Below are 22024 nucleotides of genomic sequence, written 5' to 3' on the forward strand. Positions count from 1 at the left end.
AATCAAGAAGGGCAGGGAAGAGGAGAGGGGAATCAAGAAGGGCAGGGAAGAGGAGAGGGGAATCAAGAAGGGCAGGGAAGAGGAGAGGGGAATCAAGAAGGGCAGGGAAGAGGAGAGGGGAATCAAGAAGGGCAGGGAAGAGGAGAGGGGAATCAAGAAGGGCAGGGAAGAGGAGAGGGGAATCAAGAAGGGCAGGGAAGAGGAGAGGGGAATCAAGAAGGGCAGGGAAGAGGAGAGGGGAATCAAGAAGGGCAGGGAAGAGGAGAGGGGAATCAAGAAGGGCAGGGAAGAGGAGAGGGGAATCAAGAAGGGCAGGGAAGAGGAGAGGGGAATCAAGAAGGGCAGGGAAGAGGAGAGGGGAATCAGGTCAGGCTTTTAAGCTGTGATACTGGGAAAGGAACAGAATAACAATATTACAATATCCTGGGCCAATCAGGGTCTCTGTCCCTATGGTTTTGTTTAAGGGACACCTAGGATGCCTCAAACAACAGACAATGTAAAGCACAACATACAATGATGACAATTTCTGGAGTGCTTTTGTGCTGCTATAATAGAAGTTGTGACAAGAAAGTGTTGTGGTTTTTATTTTAATATAGTGCTGGATTTGATCCTGGATAGGCTCCCGTTAGGGTTCAGAAAAACTTGAAAGCATTTTAATATCTTGCATAATTGTCTTGGAAAGCTAAAATATGACTCCAGAGAAGTATTTATCAAAGGAGAAGACCAGGCAAAAGTTCTCTTCCAGCCTCTCAAAGTCACTCCTGACTTCAGTGCCCTAATCTCCACCAGCCTGTGGCAACTGCCACCATGAAAGAGCTCTACACATGCACTAAGCACAGAAAATTGAAGATAAATATTCTCCTGGAAGGACGCTTTCTAAGGCAGTGATAAAAGAGACTCTGTGCAGACACAGTGCTTTTGAAAGCAGTGCATGGCCTCAGCCAGCCTCTCCACAAGCAGTTTTTCAGTTATGCAACACTTTGCAGTCAGCAAGGTACCAACATCTAAATATTTATGGAACTTGGTAGCTTCTGAAAATTGGAGGCACATGTGAAAAGGCACAGTCCTTTAAAAGAGAGGAGCTTATCCTCATTAGGTTAAAAGAGAGTCTACAACAGAGTGTTCATTTACAAAACCTGATTACAGCTTTGAAAGCATTTCAGTTCCCTCCTTCACTGCCAGTTTGGACACAGCAACCTCATTTAGCTCATCAGAAACAGCAGCTTTCTGAATGCTCCCTCTTGGCTACACCAGAAGTTACAATGCAAGTGGAGGACAGACCCTAGCAATGTCTTATCCTTATGGCCTTGGATTTTATAATCACTCTGATGGCTTTTTTTCAAGTTGGATATATTTTGCCCTCAAACATATGTACCACTGGTTAGACCACACCTTGGGTACTGTGTTCAGTTCTGGGCCCCCCAGTTTAGGAGGGACATTGAGATGCTTGAGCGTGTCCAGAGAAGGGCGACAAGGCTGGGGAGAGGCCTTGAGCACAGCCCTACGAGGAGAGGCTGAGGGAGCTGGGATTGGTTAGCCTGGAGAAGAGGAGGCTCAGGGGAGACCTCATTGCTGTCTACAGCTACCTGAGGGGTGGTTGTGGCCAGGAGGAGGTTGCTCTCTTCTCTCAGGTGGCCAGCACCAGAACGAGAGGACATAGCCTCAGGCTGTGCCAGGGGAGATTTAGGCTGGAGGTGAGGAGAAAGTTCTTCACTGAGAGAGTCATTGGACACTGGAATGGGCTGCCCGGGGAGGTGGTGGAGTCGCCGTCCCTGGAGCTGTTCAAGGCAGGACTGGACGTGGCACTTGGTGCCATGGTCTGGCCTTGAGCTCTGCGGTAAAGGGTTGGACTTGATGATCTGTGAGGTCTCTTCCAACCCTGATGATACTATGATGTATAGCACATCAAGCTCATCAGAATGAAAAAAAAATACTCATTATCAACAACCTCTGCAATGCAGCCCAGAGATTTCTGTAGATCTAAAGTTATGTGTCTGGACCTCCAGCTGGAACTCAAAGACCTTGGGAAACTGTATGCAGGAGAGAACACACATAAAGGGCTGATACTCCTTTATCTTTAGCCTTTGTTTCACTTAAGTTGATTAAAGGCCTAAAGAAAGTGTCTGAAATCCAGACTATCACTTTTGCTGATGTACCTGAGTAAAATCCAAATCCATGGTATTTTATACCACTTGTGGCATAACAGACAAAGAAATTAGATGCTGCTGTGTGTGTTTTCTTGTCATGCTTACAGCCTCCACAGGTGTTGAGCTCTTTGCTCTATGTTCTTAACCACAGGAAAACTCAATCATAGAATCAACCAGGTTGGAACAGACCTCCAAGATCATCCAGGCCAACCTAGCACCCAGCCCCAGCCAGTCAACCAGACCATGGCACTAAGTGCCTCAGCCAGGCTTTGCTTCAACACCTCCAGGGACGGTGACTCCACCACCTCCCTGGGCAGCCCATTCCAATGCCAATCACTCTCTCTGGAAAGAACTTCCTCCTAACATCCAGCTTAGGCCTACCCTGGCACAACTTGAGGCTGTGTCCCCTTGTTCTCTTGCTGGTTTGCCTGGGAGAAGCTACAACCTCCCTTCAGGTAGTTGTAGACAGCAATGAAGACTGCCCTGAGCCTCCTCTTCTCCAGGCTGCACACCCCCAGCTCCCTCAGCCTCTCCTCACAGGGCTGTGCTCCAGGCCCCTTACCAGCCCTGGTGTCCTCCTCTGGACACCTTCCAGCACCCAAACATCTCTCTTGAATTGAGGAGCCTAGAACTGAACACAGCACTCAAGGAGTGGCCTTACCAATGTCGATTACAGGGGCAAAATAACCTCCCTCTTCCTACTTGGCTAACTGCCATTCTCATCAGCTAATCTGTGTCCAAAGGCCCATTAGTCTCAGGCTACATTGATAAAAGAGATGAGCAGGTAGCACAATGTGCTCTGCAGTTGTATTTGTGCTTGTTTGCCTGCTTGGTGCTGCTACAATCGTTCTGCCTTGTCACGCTCACTGCCTTGTTGCATCCTGCTATGCTTTACAGCATTGTGCTTTGCTAAGCAATAAGCTCTGCTGAATAACAAGCCCTGTGCTTTGGACTAGTTTGCCAGGAGACTGCTTTGAGCTTACCAGGAACAAGCTTGAAATGCCTTCACACAATAGGCCTGCATAGCCAGCCTGACATCCATGCCAAGACTGCACATCTGCCAAGACATCCTGCCTACAATTACCAAGATGAGGAGCCCTGGATGGACACACAGATCATCCAAAGGAGCCAGGATAAGGTCAGAGATCATTTGCCTCCTTTCCCTAGCATCCTATGAAGCCTGGGAAGAATCTGAAGCCTCAGCAGCTGACAAGACCCCAACAGAACTCCCTGAAAGCATTTGGGTACTGTCTGAATCTGTGGCCAGCCCTATGAGCCAGGAGATAATTGCTGTGAGTAAATACTCAAAGCCTCTTGAGCAAAATTCTGTGAGCTCTGAATCGAATCCCAGCCTTCTGCCTTAAAGCAGAAAGGAGTCCCCCAAGTCCATCTAGTGGAGAAGTGGTATAATTGACCACAAGAACCTTCTCTTCCCGTTCAACTGAGTTAGTGCTGTATTGCTTCTCATTACTTCTTAAATGCTCTAAGTCCTGTACTATCAACTGTAAAATGTTTCTGTGACCATTGCAAAAGAAACTAATTCTTATTAAAATCAGTGGTCGGGGGAGAGACTCCTGAATATTGAAAATTAATGCACAACATTAATTTGGGAAAAATCCAATCTTGTACTAATTAATTACTCCTCCCTTACAGAGGCAGGTTCTAAGTACTGTAGAATTGAAGACTGCCAAAAGATGTGATGGATTGGGTGTTATTCACCCTCCCCCACTTAAGAAAATCACCCAGGCTAGACTCAGCAGCTGGAAATTAAAGAAGGAAGCAGAAGCACTCATGGTTTGAGACAACAATTTGTAAAAGCCTCTCTGTCAGGCAGCTTAATAAAGTAAAATCCTTTGCTGCATCACAGACATCTGCTGCCCTGGCCTGGCTTCACAGAGTCAGGCTCTCACCTGGTACTGAATAAAGGCAGTTCTGGCTTCACTACAAAACAAAACAGAATTTTAGCTACTCTGCCACAAAGGAGTGCCAATGAGATTGGAGTTTTGTTCCACTTACCTTGCCAGGGACTCTCAGACATTCCCTCCATGCTCATTCAGTGCTTAGCAAAATGCTTCACAGGTTCAGTCCTGCCCTTTTTACAGTTTAACAAGTGAGCAGAAAGCAGCAGCTAAACACAGAGGAGCTCAGCCAGCACCCATGGGTGATGGTAGAGCAATCATCAAGCCTAGCCCTACATAGCTGGGGGGGGGCCACCAGGCCCCCCGGCCTTTGATCCCCTCCACCATTCACCCAGCATGCACTCACCAGGGTAGGAGACTCACCAGAGGTGACTGGAGGAGGATCCTCTGCCCAGTTGGGCAAGCTTAGGGCTACTGCCTCTTCTGGGGCTGATTATAAAGGGGAGAGAACAGGGAGGGCAAAGTGGTCACACCTGGGGTGGGAGGAGACTGCAACAGCACCCAGGTGCTGTGAGTTTGGGGGATAAAAGGGGGAAATGTGGGGTGGGAAAAGAGCAAAGCTTCTATTCTTCACAGAAAGAGTGATTGGCATTGGAATGGGCTGCCCAGGGAGGTGGTGGAGTCACCATCTCTGGAGGTGTTAAAGAGGAGAGTGGATGAGGCACTCAGTGCCATGTGTTAGTTAATTCGAAGGGTTAGGTGGTAGGTTGGACTCAATGATTCTAGAGGTCTTTTCCAACCTGGTTAATTCTGTGATTCTCTGATTCTGTGATATACAAGCAGATACTTACAGTATCTACAGCTACATACAGAAATAGACAAGTTAAAAAGGTAATACAGAAACACAGCAGCCCTCCCAGAAACCTGAGTCCCCAGGAGGGGCTCCCAACCACCCTTCCACCTTCTTTCTGCCCCTCCACCTTACGGCAGCCTTTGCCTCACGTTCAAGGTGAGTTTGGATGATCAGCCAGGGGAGTTAGGAAGCAGAAGGATTAGACAGATGGCAGGTTAGAGAGAAATACAGCCCAAATCCAGAGAGCAAAACTGTGTTATCTATGTTTATGTTCCTTTTTTATCCATCTCAGCAAGCCTATGAGTGCAGCAGCCATCACCATTGTTTCCTTTTCACAGCCTAGCATCTAATTCCTCTCACTAAAACATCCTAACTAGGCTCAAACTAGCACACAGGAAGACTCTTCAGATTCAGTCTCTAGGAGTGAAGAGGTTTGGTGCTGCTAAGAATGGGACCTGAAAGAATTGATATGACAGCATGAGTAAACAAATTGTTTAAGTTGATACAAACTCTTCAGAAAGTGAAAAATATTTGTGAACAGATGGTGAGATTGAACACAATCAAGTCCTAACAACAACAACAAAAGATCTATCTTGAACAGACTCTGAAACTGAACCCTGCCCAGAATAATCCATACCCAGACATTGGGCCAGCTTAAAATAATTTCAACTTAAAATAGTATAGCTCTGATTTATGTCATCTGTAGGTCCTATGGTCAGCAGACTCCTTAGACTGAGAGTGCTTTAAATCCTGCACATCAGAAAACCACCAAATGGATTACTGTATACTCTATATTTCTGCTGAAGCAAAAACGGTTGTACTGTATTCTAACAAGGTAGGAGAGCCCTGCAGAGGGACCTGGACAGGCTGGATGGGTGGGCAGAAGCCAATGGAATGAGATTCAACAAGGCCAAGTGCAGGGTTCTGCACTTTGGCCACAACACCCCCAAGCAGCACTACAGGCTGGGGACAGAGTGGCTGAGAGCAGCCAGGAAGAAAGGGACCTGGGGGTGCTGGTAGATAGTAAGCTGAAGATGAGCCAGCAGTGTGCCCAGGTGGGCAGCAGAGCCAATGGCATCCTGGCCTGGATCAGGAACAGTGTGGCCAGCAGGACAAGGGAGGTTCTTGTGCCCCTGTACTCAGCACTGCTCAGGCCACACCTTGAGTGCTGTGTCCAGTTCTGGGCTCTTCAATTCAAGAGAGATGTTGCAGTGCTGGAAGGTGTCCACAGGAGGGCGACAAAGCTGTGAGGGGCCTGGAGCACAGCCCTGTGAGGAGAGGCTGAGGGAGCTGGGGGTGTGCAGCCTGCAGCAGAGGAGGCTCAGGGCAGAGCTCATTGCTGTCTGCAACTACCTGAAGGGACATTGTAGTCAGGTGGGGGTTGGGCTCTTCTCCCAGATAACCAGCAATAGAATAAAGGGACACAGCCTCAAGTTGTGCTGGGGTAGGTCTAGACTGGATGTTAGGAGGAAGTTCTTGCCAAAGAGAGTGATTGGCATTGGAATGGGCTGCCCAGGGAGGTGGTGGAGTCACTATCACTGGAGGTGTTCAAGAAAAGCCTGGATGAGGCACTTAGTGCCATGGTCTGGTTGACTGGCTAGGGCTGGGTGCTAGGTTGGACTGGATGATCTTGGAGGTCTCTTCCAACCTGGTTGATTCTATGATTCTATGATTCAATTTGTGTGCTACGTTTCAGGTCACAGTGGATTTAAAGAGACAAATTACGTTAAAAAAAACACACAAGAAGATTGTGTTAATATTTTAATTAAGCTAATCAAGAGCCTTTACATGAGAAGGGATTAATTAATGATGTTGAAATAAGAAGCCTGTGTGATAACCTGGCCATTCTATTGCTAGCTTAAGCCAATTTACCTTTATATATCTTAAGAGCATTGCCTATAACAGAGTCATCAGCTATAACAGAGTTTAGAGAGTTATCATCAGCATTTAATCCCAGACCAGGTCAACAGTTTTAGCTTCCCAACAGCATGTCATGCCATTCCAGAACAGCTGAATCCATGAGCTCCCAACAACACGAGCAGGCTGACAGAGCAGTGAAAGGAAGATGCCACCTCTGCAGCCAGTCCCACAGCTGTGTATATGATTGCAGGAGACAGAAGCTGTTTCCCTGACAAATGCTTCATTTTGAAACGTTGTGGCAAAAATTGTGATCACACCAGATGAGAATAAAGGAGTCACATATAAACAGTTATAGAATCAGAGAGTCAACCAGGTTGGAAGACACCTCCAAGATCATTCAGTCCAACCTAGCACCCAGCCCTAGCCAATCAACCAGACCATGGCACTAAGTGCCTCATCCAGGCTTTGCTTGAACACCTCCAGGGATGGCGACTCGTCCATCTCCCTGGGCAGCCCATTCCAATGTCAACCACTCTCTCTGTGAAGAACTTCCTCCTAACATGTTCTTGTTCTTATCCATCTCAGCAAGCCTATGAGTGCAGCAGACATCACCATTGTTTCCTTTTCACAGCCTAGCATCTAATTCTTCTCACCAAAACATTCTAGCTAGCTTCATGCTAGCACAGTCTGTCTCTCTGGGGATGTTCAAGGCTTCACAGAGCTGGGACAATAACCTTTCCTAACCAACATACAGCACACAGCATTCCAGACAGTGTAAGAAGAAGGACTGTAAAGGCAGCGGGTAGAAAATCTTTAAGTAGAAGCAAGTCTTCAACTATAGCCCTAAGAGGACTGGCATTTTGCCACAGCTCCAAAATAATCAGACATGACAAATATCTAGAGAGCTGACAAAATCTCAGAAAAGACCAAAATGCCTTGTTTGGATATACTGTAAAACAAAACCACTTCAGAGAGGTTGTTTATTTTGCTGTTCAGCTCAGAGCTGCATTTCTGCCATCCAGCTAAACATCGCACCCTTTCTGCTCTATTTTTAAGTCCAGCAAACATTCTAGACATTCCTAGTATTTATAACAGGCTCCCTATAGAAGATGGTAAAAATACACCACCATGAAGCACACATATTTACTGTAACCCTGCTGCTGCTGTCTGGGAAAAAAAAAATGTATTAATGCCTATAATCAACAGGTGCCTTCTAAAATGCATTCATCATCAGTTTGTGTGGGGGGGGATTGGAACTGCATGTCTGGGTTACAACTTTCCAGTGCCTGTCTATTAGTGGAGGTCTCGAGGCCCTGTATTCATTATCTCTTTGTCTAAGCATCTGTATCACAAATAAGATGCTTAGGGAATGTTCATGTGGCAGTTTTGAGGTTAAAAAGAACCCCAAGCAAACAATGAACAAGAGGAAATTTAAGACTATAGAAAGCTCATTATAGATGGAGAGGAATGGAGGAGACTGTCCACTGTACCTCTTCAGACATGAAATACTTCAGAGTGTGATCCTTCAAGGATCAGGGCTGGGCCTGGGTCTGTTGAACATCTTTATCAATGACCTGGATGAGGGTGTGGAGTCTGCTACCAGTGAACTTGCAGATGACACCAAACTGGGAGGGTAGGAAGATGCTGCAGAGGGACCTGGCCAGGCTAGCTCAATGGGCTGAGGTCAACAGGACCAAGTGCAGGGTCCTACACTTTGGCCACAGTAACCCTCTGCAGCACCACAGACTGGGGGAGGATTGGCTGGAGAGCAGCCTAGCAGAGAGGGATCTGGTAGCGCTGGGTGACAATCATCTGGGCATGAGCCAGTAGTGTGCCCAGCTGGCACAGAAGGCAAATGGCATCTTGGCCTGTATCAGGAACACTGTGGCCACCAGCACCAGGGCTGTCATTCTGCCCTGGACTGGCACTGGGGAGGCCTCACCTTGAGCACTGTGTGCAACTCTGGCCTCTCACTGTAAGAAGCATAGTGAAGGGCTGGAGTGCATCCAGAGGAGAGTGACAAGACTGGGGAAGAGACTGCAGGGGAAGGCTGATGAGGAGAGGCTGAAGGAGCTGAAGGTGTTCAGCCTGGAGAAGAGGAGGCTTAGAGGGGACCTTACCACTCTCTACAGCTACCTGAAAGGAAGTTGCAGTAAGGTGGGGTCAGCCCTTCTCTCAGGCAACTTGTGATGGGACAGGAGGGCATGGCCTGAAGCTGTGCCAGAGGAGGGTTAGGATGGATATTAGGAAGCACTTCCTCAGGGAAAGGGTGATTAGGCACTGGAATGACCTGCCCAGGGAGGTGGTCTTTAAGAGAGCTTTAAGAAAAGATTAGATGTGGCACTTGGTGGCTTGGTTTAGCTGATGTGGTCATGTTGGGTCCTAGGCTGGACCTCAGAGATCTATCCCAGCCTCAGCGATCCTGTGATCCTGTATGTCACCTGCATAAAGTGTTTCAGTACCTAACCTCTGCACACCCTGCCATAACAGTTTAACAGAATGAGTTTCTGATTGAATGAAACTGCTGACAGCTGAGGGATGGGGAGGAGACATGGGTGAAATGAGCATGCCTCAGGGCCATGGAAGCATTGGCATATTCCAGACAGAGATTAAAAAGAGGACAGTTTGGAAGAACTGGGGAAAACTACAAGGAAATTTTGTATGCAGCCACCATGGTCTGCAGAAGCAAAAGGTGCATAACTCTAACCTTAGCCCTAATCAAGCACAGCCAACCCTAACCTACTTTCTCAATAGGTTTTATAGAGACTGATATCATCACAGCAGAAGTACTTCTTGTGATATGATTATTTCATTAACAGCTAGCTGAGTTTTGTCTCATGTGATTCTACATATTAATAGGAGGAGGAATTTGTAAACCTAATCAGTAAGACTTATAACTGCATGAAATGTGTACTTAACAAACAATGTACATCTTCCTGACTAGCAAAACAATAGGCAGGATGGCATCCTGTGGCATTTTCTTTTGTGACTTCAGACAGTGAAACACAAGTGACTCAAGGGAATGTGTGTCTCACAGCCTGATGTGAATGAGTAACTCTGAGCTGTTCTGTGAAAAGCAACTGTCATTAATCCTTTGGCCTTTTTATTGTTCTCTGACCTTCTACGGATATAAAGAGACCTTCTTAGAATCACAGACTCATAGAATCAGGCAGGGTTGGGAGGCACCACAAGGAGCAGCCAGTTCCAACCCCCCTGCCATGGCCAGGGACACCCTACCCTAGAGCAGGCTGCACACAGCCTCAGCCAGCCTGGCCTGAAACACCTCCAGCCATGGGGCCTCAACCACCTCCCTGGGCAACCCAGTCCAGCCTCTCACCACTCTCATGCTCAACAACTTCCTCCACACCTCCAGTCTGACTCTCCCCACCTCCAGCTTTGCTCCATTCCCCCCAGTCCTGGCACTCCCTGAGAGCCTAAAAAGTCCCTCCCCAGCTTTTTTGTAGGCCCCCTTCAGATACTGGAAGAAGGTCACCTGGGAGCCTCCTCTTCTCCAGACTGCACAGTCCTAACTCTTTCAGTCTGTCCTCAGAGCAGAGCTGCTGCAGCCCTCTGAGCATCCTCGTGGTCCTTCTCTAAACACACTCCAGCATCTGGACACATCGAGTCAGTTATCAGCAAGTTTGCAGATGACACCAAGCTGGGGGCAGATGTGGCTGGGTTGGAGGGCAGAAGGGCTCTGCAGTGGGACCTTGACTGCCTGGACAGATGGGCAGAGTCCAAGGGGATGGGGTTCAATAGCTCCAAGTGCAGGGTGCTGCACTTTGGCCACAGCAACCCCATGGAGAGATACAGGCTGGGGTCGGAGTGGCTGGAGAGCAGCCAGACAGAGAGGGATCTGGGGGTGCTGATTGATACCTGCCTGAACATGAGCCAGCAGTGTGCCCAGGTGGCCAAGAGAGCCAGTGGCATCCTGGCCTGCATCAGCAATGGTGTGGCCAGCAGGAGCAGGGAGGTCATTCTGCCCCTGTACTCTGCACTGGTTAGACCTCACCTTGAGTACTGTGTTCAGTTCTGGGTTCCTCAATTCAAGAGAGATGATGACACAATGAAAGGTGTCCAGAGAAGGGTGATGAAGCTGATGAGGGGCCTGGAGGACAGCTCTGCCAGGAGAGGCTGAAGGAGCTGGGGGTGTGCAGCCTGCAGAAGAGGAGGCTGAGAGCAGACAACTATCTGAAGGGAGGCTGTAGCCATCTGGGTGTTGGTCTCTTCTCCCAGTCACCCAGCAAAAGAACAAAAGGACACAGCCTCAAGTAGTGCCAGGGGATGTCTAGGCTGGATGTTAGGAGAAAGTTCTTCACTGAGAGAGTCATTGGACACTGGAATGGGCTGCCCAGGGAGGTGGTGGAGTCACCGTCCCTGGAGGTGTTCAAGAAAAGCCTGGATGAGGCACTTAGTGCCATGGTCTGGTTGATTGGACAGGGCTGGGTGCTAGGTTGGACTGGATGATCTTGGAGGTCTCTTCCAACCTGGTTGATTCTATGATTCATCTTGTGCACAGGCTGACTCCCTGCTAAGAGCTTTGCCTGCTCTCCATTCACTGTAAGCATATGAGCAGAGAGGCAGCCACTAGGGGATTCCTGGGACTACAGGAATACTACAAAGCAGTGCCTACCAGGATAGACATGGCCACTTGGCCCTATTTCAGCTTCAGGCTTAACACACTTTAGCTATGTGACAGAGACTTCTCTCAGTAATAAAAACATTTCCTGCTCAAGCAGAGGCTTACTCCATCTTCTTGCTAAATGTATTAATATCTACTTGCTCAGGATGGTGCCAGCCCTGCTAACTGTTGCATTTGACTGAACATTCACGTTTATTTGGCAGTACCTTTCCCAGCTCCTTTTCCAGGGCAAGCAAGCCCTGTATTTCCTTTGACCTCAACTCCCTCTGTTGGGCTACAGCATGTCTGTATCCTAAACCATAACAATTCCCTTTGAGGCACATCAATATAAACGGTAGAAAACTATGCCAAAGATGAGGTTAAGAGAATGAAACCCAATCTTCATTAAATTCAAGCCTTTTAATAAGAATAGTCTCCATCCCTTTGCTAACTATAAGAAAGCTCCTGCTACCACCAGCTACTGCTAAGGATGCTTTGGTACATAGACAAGCCCCGTGGGAAGTAGTAAGACATGGTTACGAGGAAGAAAAAAAAACACTTTTAAGACAGAATCAATCTCTGAAGGAAAAACCAACTTGAAAAGCAACATTATAAAAAATCTCTGGCAAGTTTAAATGCATTTTACTCTTTATGAAGCTGCAAGAACCGCAGGGCACATGAGGAGAGAATAAAACATTCATTTTCTAAGACTCTCTAAGGACAACACTGCAGATGTCACCACAAAAAGATTTTCAGGCCAACGGTTTTTGACTCTCTTGCACTTTCTCTGACAAGCCCAGAACTGATTAAATCTGATACTCTGTATGCTTACTTTGTATTTGATATGATCTATTTAGAGGAAAAAACACTGGAGACATTCTTAATACCTTCAAGAAGAAAAACAATCCAAATTCTTTCTCTTTGGATCGTTAGAGAAAATGTTTAGCCATGGTCTGGTTGACTGGCTAGGGCTGGGTGCTAGGTTGGACTGGATGAGCTTGGAGGTCTCTTCCAACCTGGTTGATTCTGTGATACTATGATTCTATTTTCTTCAAGGACATTATTCTGCTTTTGCTAATGATGGAACTTACAGCAGAAATAAAAGAAAATGGGTTATAAAGAAGTACAAAGGAATTAGCTTTCAGTTGTATCAAAAGGTGTATGGCAGAGCACTGCTGAGTAAGGAATTGGCTGGATGGTGGCACACAGAGAGTGGTGATCAAGGGCATGATGTCCACCTAGAGACCAAGTGCCAAGTGGTGTCCCTCAGGGGTCAGTGCTGGCACCAGTGCTATTGAACATCTTTGTCAGTGATATGGACAGAGGAATCGGTGCACTCCCATCAAGTCTGCAGATGACACCAAGCTGTGAAGGTGACAGAGCACTGGAACAGGCTGCCCAGGGGGTTGTGGAGTCTCCCTCTCTGGAGATATTCAAAACCCACCTGGATGTGTTCCTGTGTAATCTGGTATAGGTGATCCTGCTCTGGCAGGGCGGTTGGACTGGATGAGCTTTTGAGATCCCTTCCAGCCCCTGGCATTCTGTGATTATAAGCAAACATTGCCAGAGCAAAGAGTTGTCTGCAGCTCAACCTCGCATCATGGAAATGAAGCTTGATGGACATCAGAGCCCCATGTCCCTTAGCAATCCCAGCTGGTCACTAACCACTGACACAGCCTTGGGAAATCATCTAACTTGTCTGTGCTTTTGCCTTTTCATATTTGTCTTGTCTGCCTGGGACGGCAGGCTTTAATGGGATTAAAGAATGATTATCTCTTCATCTGTGTAACACTAGAGGGCCACGCTCGGAGTTCCCAACATTCTCAGCCGGGGCCACTAGGTGCTGCTGTAATATGAGTCACTAAAATAATAACAACTATTCTTAAGGAAATTGCTTATGCTCTAACTAGGGACTGTTTCAAAAAAGCCTGTCAGGCAGAGAAGAAAACTTCTTCTAAACCTGCAATGTTTCTGGAAAGCAAGAACCAAAAGACTCAGTTATTCACTTCACTCAGCATTTTCCCTTTCACCTTTTGCAGCTTTGCAGAAGAAAAGTTGCAAATATTTGTCCCCCTGTACAAGAAATGCACTGAATAAAACGTTTGATTTTTCTTTTCTACTCCATCTCTGCTTTTCAGTTCAGCTTCAGCAGTTTGCTGTTATGCAAGCCCATCCACATCATTTTCCTCCAAAGTATTTGCCAGCTACACAATTATGCACCTTATTCACATCCTACTTAGCAGTGAACAGAAGGGCAAGGTCCCCAGCAGAGGGGAGAACCACAAATTACACAGCAAACACATGATGGTGTTTCTGAGGCTCAGGTTTTGTACCTGTCAGCTCCACAGCCTTCTAAGGAGGCTTTATCTTAAATGTAGTTGACTAGCCACAAACACAGTACAAGATTAATAAGACTCCATATGAATCACAGCCACAAAATGCTTTTTGCCTGAGAGTATTAAAATGTCTTTTAGCAGCTGCCAACTATAGCTCAGAGACCTACATGACTAAAGTGCTATTTCTGAAAGTCTTGGAGTCAGTGCATCTGACTGGACTTTACAGTGGACAATCCCAAAGGCTATTTATATTCAAAACTTCTTTGGCAAGCCTTGTTCATCATACCAGTTTTCCAGACACTAAGACTCTGTCTAAAAATTCATCCTTGCATTTACTGCCCTTAAAAATTAAGCTAAATGAATTAAAACAACTGGATTGTCAGAAGAACAGGTTTGCTAAGGCAGTTCTGGATGACTCAGAAGTGAAGTTTTGCTGCTGGGCTACCTCCAGACTCAAAGTTAGCAAGCACAGAAATTAAGTGAAAAACACAAAACATATGTGGTGTGGGGAAAAAAAGACACCAAAGTGCCAGGCACACAATGTGATATATGGGACGTTATCAGAGCATCCACAGTTCAAATAATCAATACTTAAAAGCATGTTAGGAAAGTGCAGAGGTGCCAACAGAGATTAAAAATGTATCTTTATTCTTACCATCTGAGACTGGCTCCGGGGACAGCCATTGATAGCTTCAACCTTTTCATTTGCTAAACAAAAACAGTGAGGAGAAAAGCAGAAGTAAGCAATGAGAGAAAACTTTCCTTTCCACTCTCTGGCTCAAAAAAAACCCCAAACCCGAAGCAGAAGGAGAACAGCAAAGGCAGAGCAGCAAAGTGCAGAGGGGTTTTGTTGACACAGAGCTGCTTTCTCAGTACGGCTCAGCTGTACAGTAACAACACTCCTGTTAGCGGCAGTCGCTTCCACATGCCAAATCATGCAAAGGGGGAAGTGCGAAGGAGGTCGCTGCTAATTCTTCAGCCCCTGCAAAATAACTGCTGACATGAAATCTTCCACAACTGTCTTTGCAGGGTCAGGATACATTTTCAAGGCATCCCAGAAAGTATGAGAGCTCCAGCTAACAAAATGCACACATGGGAGACAGATGGTTGAATGGAGCATTCATTTCTGACAATTCAAAGTGTGTTAAGATACAGCTCTGGCCATTTAAAGTATGGTTAAACAGCCACTTCCAAACATGCTCACATAAACATATTTTTTAATTAAGACAAGGATGAACCACACAAATATCAGAGACATATGGACCCATTCAAATTCCATTATTCAGGGTTCATCTTATTGTTAAATACGCTCAGCTTGAATTATATGTCCCCCCATGCAAGGAGTCAGCTTGCAGGGCTTCTCTCAGCCCTGGGCTTACCGATGATCTGGATGATTTCTGCTAGCAGAACTCCATCTCCAATGTCCTGTTGCAAATCCTTGATCAACCGCTTGTGGCCAGATTTTGCTAGGTAGTGGTTAGCCCAGTCAGTGTAAATCTGCAGAGCAGAGAGGGAGGGCAAGGGGGAGAGGGAGAAGAGGGAAGAGAAGACAATAAAATGTTTTAAAACAAAGGTTGGCTTGCACACCAGAATTATATTGGATCACATTCCCGTTTAAGAAGTCAGCACCAAAGGAAACAATTTCAGCGTTGAGGCTTTTTATCGTTAAAAAATAACAACAGCAAAACCAAACCAAACCAAACGAAAAAACCACCAGCCCAGCCATGTCCCTCCCCCTTCCAGCCTCTGCTTTATTTTAACTTCAAATGATTCAGGCTGTTTCATGAGGGTACAAACTTGCTGTGACCAAGCAAAATTCCCCTTATGAGTATAGAGAAAACCGCTGTCATAAATCGGTCACATCCACTGCAATTCCACCTCCCACCGTGTCATAAATCAGTCACATCCACTGCAGTTCCACCTCCCACCGTGCTTCCACCTCTGCGCACACCCCGGCGCTGACTTCCACACTCTGGCACCGCCCAACAGAAAGCCACAGCAGAGACATGTGCCTTTGTTTTGGTACGAGTTCAGCCAGCCGCTGCCAGTGATCTTGCCCCTGGTGGCGCCTGTGTGCCAGCGCCTGGAGCAGTCACCATGCCCCCTGCAGCGGGACAAGGCGTTAGTCCCCTGCCTAAGGTGCAGCAGGCAGCGACGCGCACGGAGCAGACTGAGAGCAGCAGATGTACGGTAGCCTCATCACTGGAATCAGGGCAGATACTCTGGAAATAGGCTGGGCTCTTTCTCTGCCAAAAGTGGGGGGAGGGTGAGACTGAGCAGCACCAAATACTCAGCAACAGGCAGCACAAAAAATGGCACTTATCAACGAGAGATTGAGAAAGACCAGCTGAACTACACCCTCCAAAACAAAAGGGGAGGCAACGGGGGGTGTTGGGGTGTTAAAGGGAGAGGAATTTCATGAGGCAGATATATACACACAGAGAGAATTTTTAACACCTATGGCACAAGCAGGGGAACCAGGTTCACTTTCATCTGGGGGTACTCGCTGACAGCCAACTGAACAGGAGCCAGCAGTGTGCCCAGGTGGCCAAGAAGGCCAATGGCATCCTGGCATGGATCAGAAATAGTGTGGCCAGCCGGACCAGAGAAGCCCTTCTGCCCCTGTACTCAGCACTGCTCAGGCTACACCTTGAGTGCTGTGTCCAGTTCTGCACCTCTCGATTTAAGAAAGATGTTGAGGTGCTGGAAGGTGTCCAGAGCAGGGCAGCAAGGCTGGTGAGGGGCCTGGAGCAGAGCCCTGTGAGGAGAGGCTGAGGGAGCTGGGGGGGTGCAGCCTGGAGAAAAGAGAAGGGGAGATCTTACTGTTCTCTACAACTACCTGAAGGGAGGCTGTAGCCAGGTGGGGGTTGGTCTCTTTTTCCAGGGACAGAACAAGAGGACACAGCTCCAAACTGCACCAGGGCAGGCTTAGGTTGGACTTTAGGAGGAAATTCTTCACAGAAGGAGTGATTAGCATTGGAATGGGCTGCCCAGGGAGGTGGTGGAGTCACCATCTCTGGAGATGTTTAAAAGGAGGGTGGATGAGGCACTTACTGCCATGGTTTAGTTAATTAGAAGGGTCAGATGGTAGGTTGGACTCGACCATCCTAGAGGTCTTTTCCAACCTGGTTAATTCTGTGATTAGGGTGAGAAGAGGAACAGACACCTTCTGCTGTGTACCTAAGGAAGAGTGCCCTCCAAGAGGTACTCACACCAGTGTGAGTGTGCAGAGGCAGCTTGGACTAGCAGAGCCTGGTGAAGGGGTGGCACATAGCTGGAGGAATCGGTGGCCCTAGGCAGCCATCACTGGCTCCCTTTTCAGGATGCCTGTGGCCTCTCTTGACTTCAGAAAAAAAAGGACTTTTGCAGAACCTCCCACTATGCAGGATGTTGCCACAGAGAGAAATCACACATGTATGACAACATCGCTGTGTAGGTAGGTAAATATAATATCTAAGGTTCTTCCTCTGCTGAGAATATGGTTTTAAAACGTTTAAATTGCACCTCTTCCATAAAACCAACATGAGATCACTTTATAAACATCCTTTTACTTAATCTCACAGACCCTTGGGAAGAAGGGGGTTAGAACCCCACTTTGTGAACAGAAAAACAGAGGCCAAAGCCATTAACTACTTGCTTAGTTCACCAAAGATGTCTGTGGCAAAGCAAGGGCAGGAAAACGACCAGTCCAGAGTCTTACCCGGAGAATCAGCATCCACTTTCCACATTTCAAATCTGCCACTGCTCAGCCCGTGTCCATATACTAAGGATTCCTTTGCTGTCTGAGTACCTCTGTCACAGATTTTGTCCCCCTTCATTATAGAGAACAGCTCTACCTGTTTCTTCCCATGTTCCTGCAGGTGGATCACCAGCTGCTGTGCCATCGTTTCCTTGACAGCTTTATATAACTCCAAAGAATTAAACTGTGGAAGCGGATGCAGCTCTCCCATAGTCAAAGGATGCCGCTGCTAGAAGTGGCCCTAAATTTCCCTGCTGCACCCAGAAGACTCCCTCAGCCATCTGTGTTTTCATTCTCCAAAGCCCTTTTTTTGAGTGCCATGAAAGACTCCATTAAAACATGTTTTAAAGCCATCAATCACATACAATGAATGCTAATGTGGGGTCTCTAAAGGTTTTATGAACACTTTTTGTTAGAGCAGTATAAAATCATGCTGATAAAAGACACACACCACACCCATAGCACCACATATTCCTTACTACTCCTATTTCAACTTCTGCCATTCAGTCATTCTTTCACAGTCATGTCTCTGATGCATTTTCTGAGCTATAACTATAAGCAGAACCATTATCTGTATTCCAATGAAACCAATGCACTGGAACCTACAGAATTTAATAGCCACTAATATTAGTTCAGTTTAGTTTCACATTACAAATAAAAAACACTAACCAAGCATTTCCTTTTTTTGTCACACCCACACATAATCTCTAATTTTGGCTACAACTTGAACTATGCTCTCCCTAAGAGCAGCTGCTTTGCAAGTATCTAGTATTCAAAGAATGGATTTCACCCACTTATCCCCTTCATCATTTTCTTTACTCAGTCATTTAGACGTGACAAGCACAAAGAATGTAAGCAGTGTTTCATAAACAAAAGATGGTAATCCACATCATGCCAAAACTTTACTGATGGTCAGTAAACTGTACTTTACTGATGGTCAGTATTTTGACAGAAGAGAGAAAGAGAGAAAGAGAGAGAGAAAGAGAGAGAGAAAGAGAGAGAGAAAGCGAGAGAGAAAGAGAGAGAGAAAGCGAGAGAGAAAGCGAGAGAGAAAGAGAGAGAGAAAGAGAGAGAGAGAAAGAGAGAAAGAGAGAAAGAGAGAAAGAGAGAAAGAGAGAAAGAGAGAAAGAGAGAAAGAGAGAAAGAGAGAAAGAGAGAGAGAAAGAGAGAGAGAAAGAGAGAGAGAAAGAGAGAGAGAAAGAGAGAGAGAAAGAGAGAGAGAAAGAGAGAGAGAAAGAGAGAAAGAGAGAAAGAGAGAAAGAGAGAAAGAGAGAAAGAGAGAAAGAGAGAAAGAGAGAAAGAGAGAAAGAGAGAAAGAGAGAAAGAGAGAAAGAGAGAAAGAGAGAAAGAGAGAGAGAGAGAGAGAGAAAGAAAGAAAGAAAGAAAGAAAGAAAGAAAGAAAGAAAGAAAGAAAGAAAGAAAGAAAGAAAGAAAGAAAGAAAGAAAGAAAGAAAGAAAGAAAGAAAGAAAGAAAGAAAGAAAGAAAGAAAGAAAGAAAGAAAGAAAGAAAGAAAGAAAGAAAGAAAGAAAGAAAGAAAGAAAGAAAGAAAGAAAGAAAGAAAGAAAGAAAGAAAGAAAGAAAGAAAGAAAGAAAGAAAGAAAGAAAGAAAGAAAGAAAGAAAGAAAGAAAGAAAGAAAGAAAGAAAGAAAGAAAGAAAGAAAGACCAACAAAACCCAAAACCAACAACAACAAAACCTACTGGGAGGAAGGAGTGGTAAAAGATGAGGTTTTGCACTTCAGAAGTATTGTAAGAAAAAACACAGTGGGACTCTGCTGTTAACAGAGACAATACAGCAAACCAACGCTCAGTGGAATGTCATGTTCCGTTTAACCTCTTTCTGTAAGGATTATAACTTGCTTCTGTTTCTGCCCTTCCCCAAGGAATGTCCCTTCTCATTCGTCTCATTCTTCCACGGACCCAGCTGCTCAGGTGTCAGCGGTAAAAAGATGAAAAGCATGTAGGTAGACATGTGAAGTGAAATGAATGCATGTGTCACTACACTCTTTCTACATTCAATTCTCTGATGCAAATATAATGAGAAATAGATTCTTCTCTCCACAGTTCTTATGTGTCACTGTAACTATGCACCTCTTTGATATTTTACCTTAAACTCCTTGGGATGGCACAGAGCTCCAGTTGTGCATCAGCACACTACTACAAAGATAGAGAAGTCATAGAGACATAGAATCAAGCAGGTTGGAAGAGACCTCCAGGCTCATCCAGTCCAACCTAGCACCCAGCCCTAGCCAATCAACCAGACCATGGCACTAAGTGCCCCAGCCAGACTTCTCTTGAACATGTCCGAGGGCAGCGACTCCACCACCTCCCTGGGCAGCCCATTCCAATGCCAGTGCAGAACAAAAGACAAAACCATCAGTAACTCGCTCTGCTTTTCACAGGTGCCCTCCCTTCGCCGGGTGCTGAGCACCTCGGAGGAGGAGCAGCGCAATGCTCCCCCCACCCTTTTCAGAGCTGGCCACAGTTTCTGTCCTGCACTGACTGTGCAGTAATGTTTCCCCGAAGTGCTCTTATCGGAGGTTTTCCCGTGATGAGCCTGTTTCAAGCGGCACACAGAGATGAGTGTTCGCCGTTGCAACACTTCCTGCCCGCTGCGCTGCCTGCCCCAGTAACCCCCCTGCCTTGCAGCTGCACTCGAGGCCAGCCTGCAGCCTTACTCATTTCCTCTCCGAGCTTCCTACCCTGCTCCGCAGCCGTGTCTGACCAGGGAGCAGCTGGCCTGGGACCGCTGACAGCCTTCGGGAGAGCCACCGGCATCTGCGGCGCGGAGGAGCCGTATGGAACCGCACAGCCCCGACCCTGCGTCTGTGTGGTCCCAGCCCCGTCCCGGCGCCCGGTGGCCGAACTGCTTGTGGCACCAAGCCGGATTCGGCAGGGCAAACCCAGCTAGGGCACAGCCTGCTCATGTTAGCAGCGCTTTCCCCTGGCATTCCTCACCCACTCGTCATCCTAACCTTCGAGAGAGTAGAGGAAATAAACTCTGATACCCAAATATAGTTATGAACTTCACCTCCACGCTTCGCACGTAACTATAAGCACGATACAGCTGCTTGGCAGGAGCTCTGCGGAGCTACACACTGCGTAAGGCGGTTGTTAAATGAAGTCGGAGAGAAAGAGCATCTCACAGGTTACTCTCTCCCTCGGAAAATGCTTCAGTCATAAACCATGTAATTATACATCAGGCAGTGCATCCTCCTTACAATTAACACAGCAATGTTACCACCCACAACCAATGCCAAGTGGGAGATGTCAGATGGATTTCAGAAGTACAGTCAGCCTAATGCTGTAATAATGCAGGACACTTCATTAGAGGCTTCCACTAAATCAGCTCAACATGCTTCCCAGGCACAACTGAGATCACTCCAGTTGGTTATTATTTCTTTGGATAGGGGGAAACTGAGGTATAAGATGATCTGGATGAGGGCATGGAGTCAGTCATCAGCAAGTTTGCAGATGACACCAAGCTGGGGGCAGATGTGGCTGGGTTGGAAGGCAGAAGGGCTCTGCAGCGGGACCTTGACTGCCTGGACAGATGGGCAGAGTCCAAGGGGATGGTGTTCAATAGCTCCAAGTGCAGGGTGCTGCACTTTGGCCACAACAACCCCATGCAGAGATACAGGCTGGGGTCAGAGTGGCTGGAGAGCAGCCAGACAGAGAGGGATCTGGGGGTGCTGATTGATACCCACCTGAACATGAGCCAGCAGTGTGCCCAGGTGGCCAAGAGAGCCAGTGGCATCCTGGCCTGCATCAGGAATGGTGTGGCCAGCAGGAGCAGGGAGGTCATTCTGCCCCTGTACTCTGCACTGCTGAGACCACACCTTGAGTACTGTGTTCAGTTCTGGGCCCCCCAGTTTAGGAGGGACATTGAGATGCTTGAGTGTGTCCAGAGAAGGGCGACGAGGCTGGGGAGAGGCCTTGAGCACAGCCCTACGAGGAGAGGCTGAGGGAGCTGGGATTGGTTAGCCTGGAGAAGAGGAGGCTCAGGGGTGACCTTATTGCTGTCTACAACTACCTGAGGGGAGGTTGTGGCCAGGAGGAGGTTGCTCTCTTCTCTCAGGTGGCCAGCACCAGAACGAGAGGACACAGCCTCAGGCTGCGCCAGGGGAAATTTAGGCTGGAGGTGAGGAGAAAGTTCTTCACTGAGAGAGTCATTGGGCACTAGAATGGGCTGCCCGGGGAGGTGGTGGAGTCGCTGTCCCTGGAGCTGTTCAAGGCAGGATTGGATGTGGCACTTGGTGCCATGGTCTGGCCTTGAGCTCTGAGGGTTGGACTTGATGATCTGTGAGGTCTCTTCCAACCTTGGTGATACTGTGATAAAGGTTTTTTTGGCAGGATTTGTTGCTGCTGCTGTGGTTGGTGGAGTTTGATTGTTTTTCTTTGGGTTGGTGTGTTGTTGGGTTTTTGTGTTTGGTTTTTTTTTTTGTTTGTTTGTTTGAGTTTTTTGTTTGTTTGTTTGTGATCTTTCTTTGCTTGTTTGTTTGGGGTTTTCTCATGCGCCTCACTCAAGGACAAGTGGAGATGAGAATACAGCCCAAGTGCTCTGAGTTGCAGTCACTTCTATATGCTTTTTTAAATCAGGCAGTTTTATA

The 22024-nt window shown here is 47.0% G+C and overlaps 1 protein-coding gene across 9 annotated transcripts in view; it reads right to left on the bottom strand.

Moving 5' to 3' along the window:
- The window catches only part of NAV3 (neuron navigator 3), a 505349-nt gene that overhangs the window by 183541 nt on the left and 299784 nt on the right, over nt 1-22024 (bottom strand). For all 9 annotated transcript variants that reach the window (XM_064141974.1, XM_064141975.1, XM_064141978.1 and 6 more), the window contains exons 3-4: nt 15056-15173; nt 14332-14384 (exon numbers count right to left, since the gene is read on the bottom strand). In XM_064141974.1, coding sequence (XP_063998044.1) covers nt 14332-14384; nt 15056-15173 — 171 coding nt within the window. The remainder of the gene's footprint in view (nt 1-14331; nt 14385-15055; nt 15174-22024) is intronic.

The sequence above is a fragment of the Pogoniulus pusillus genome, chromosome 4 (assembly GCF_015220805.1).
Source record: "Pogoniulus pusillus isolate bPogPus1 chromosome 4, bPogPus1.pri, whole genome shotgun sequence".
Taxonomy (NCBI): Eukaryota; Metazoa; Chordata; class Aves; order Piciformes; family Lybiidae; genus Pogoniulus; species Pogoniulus pusillus.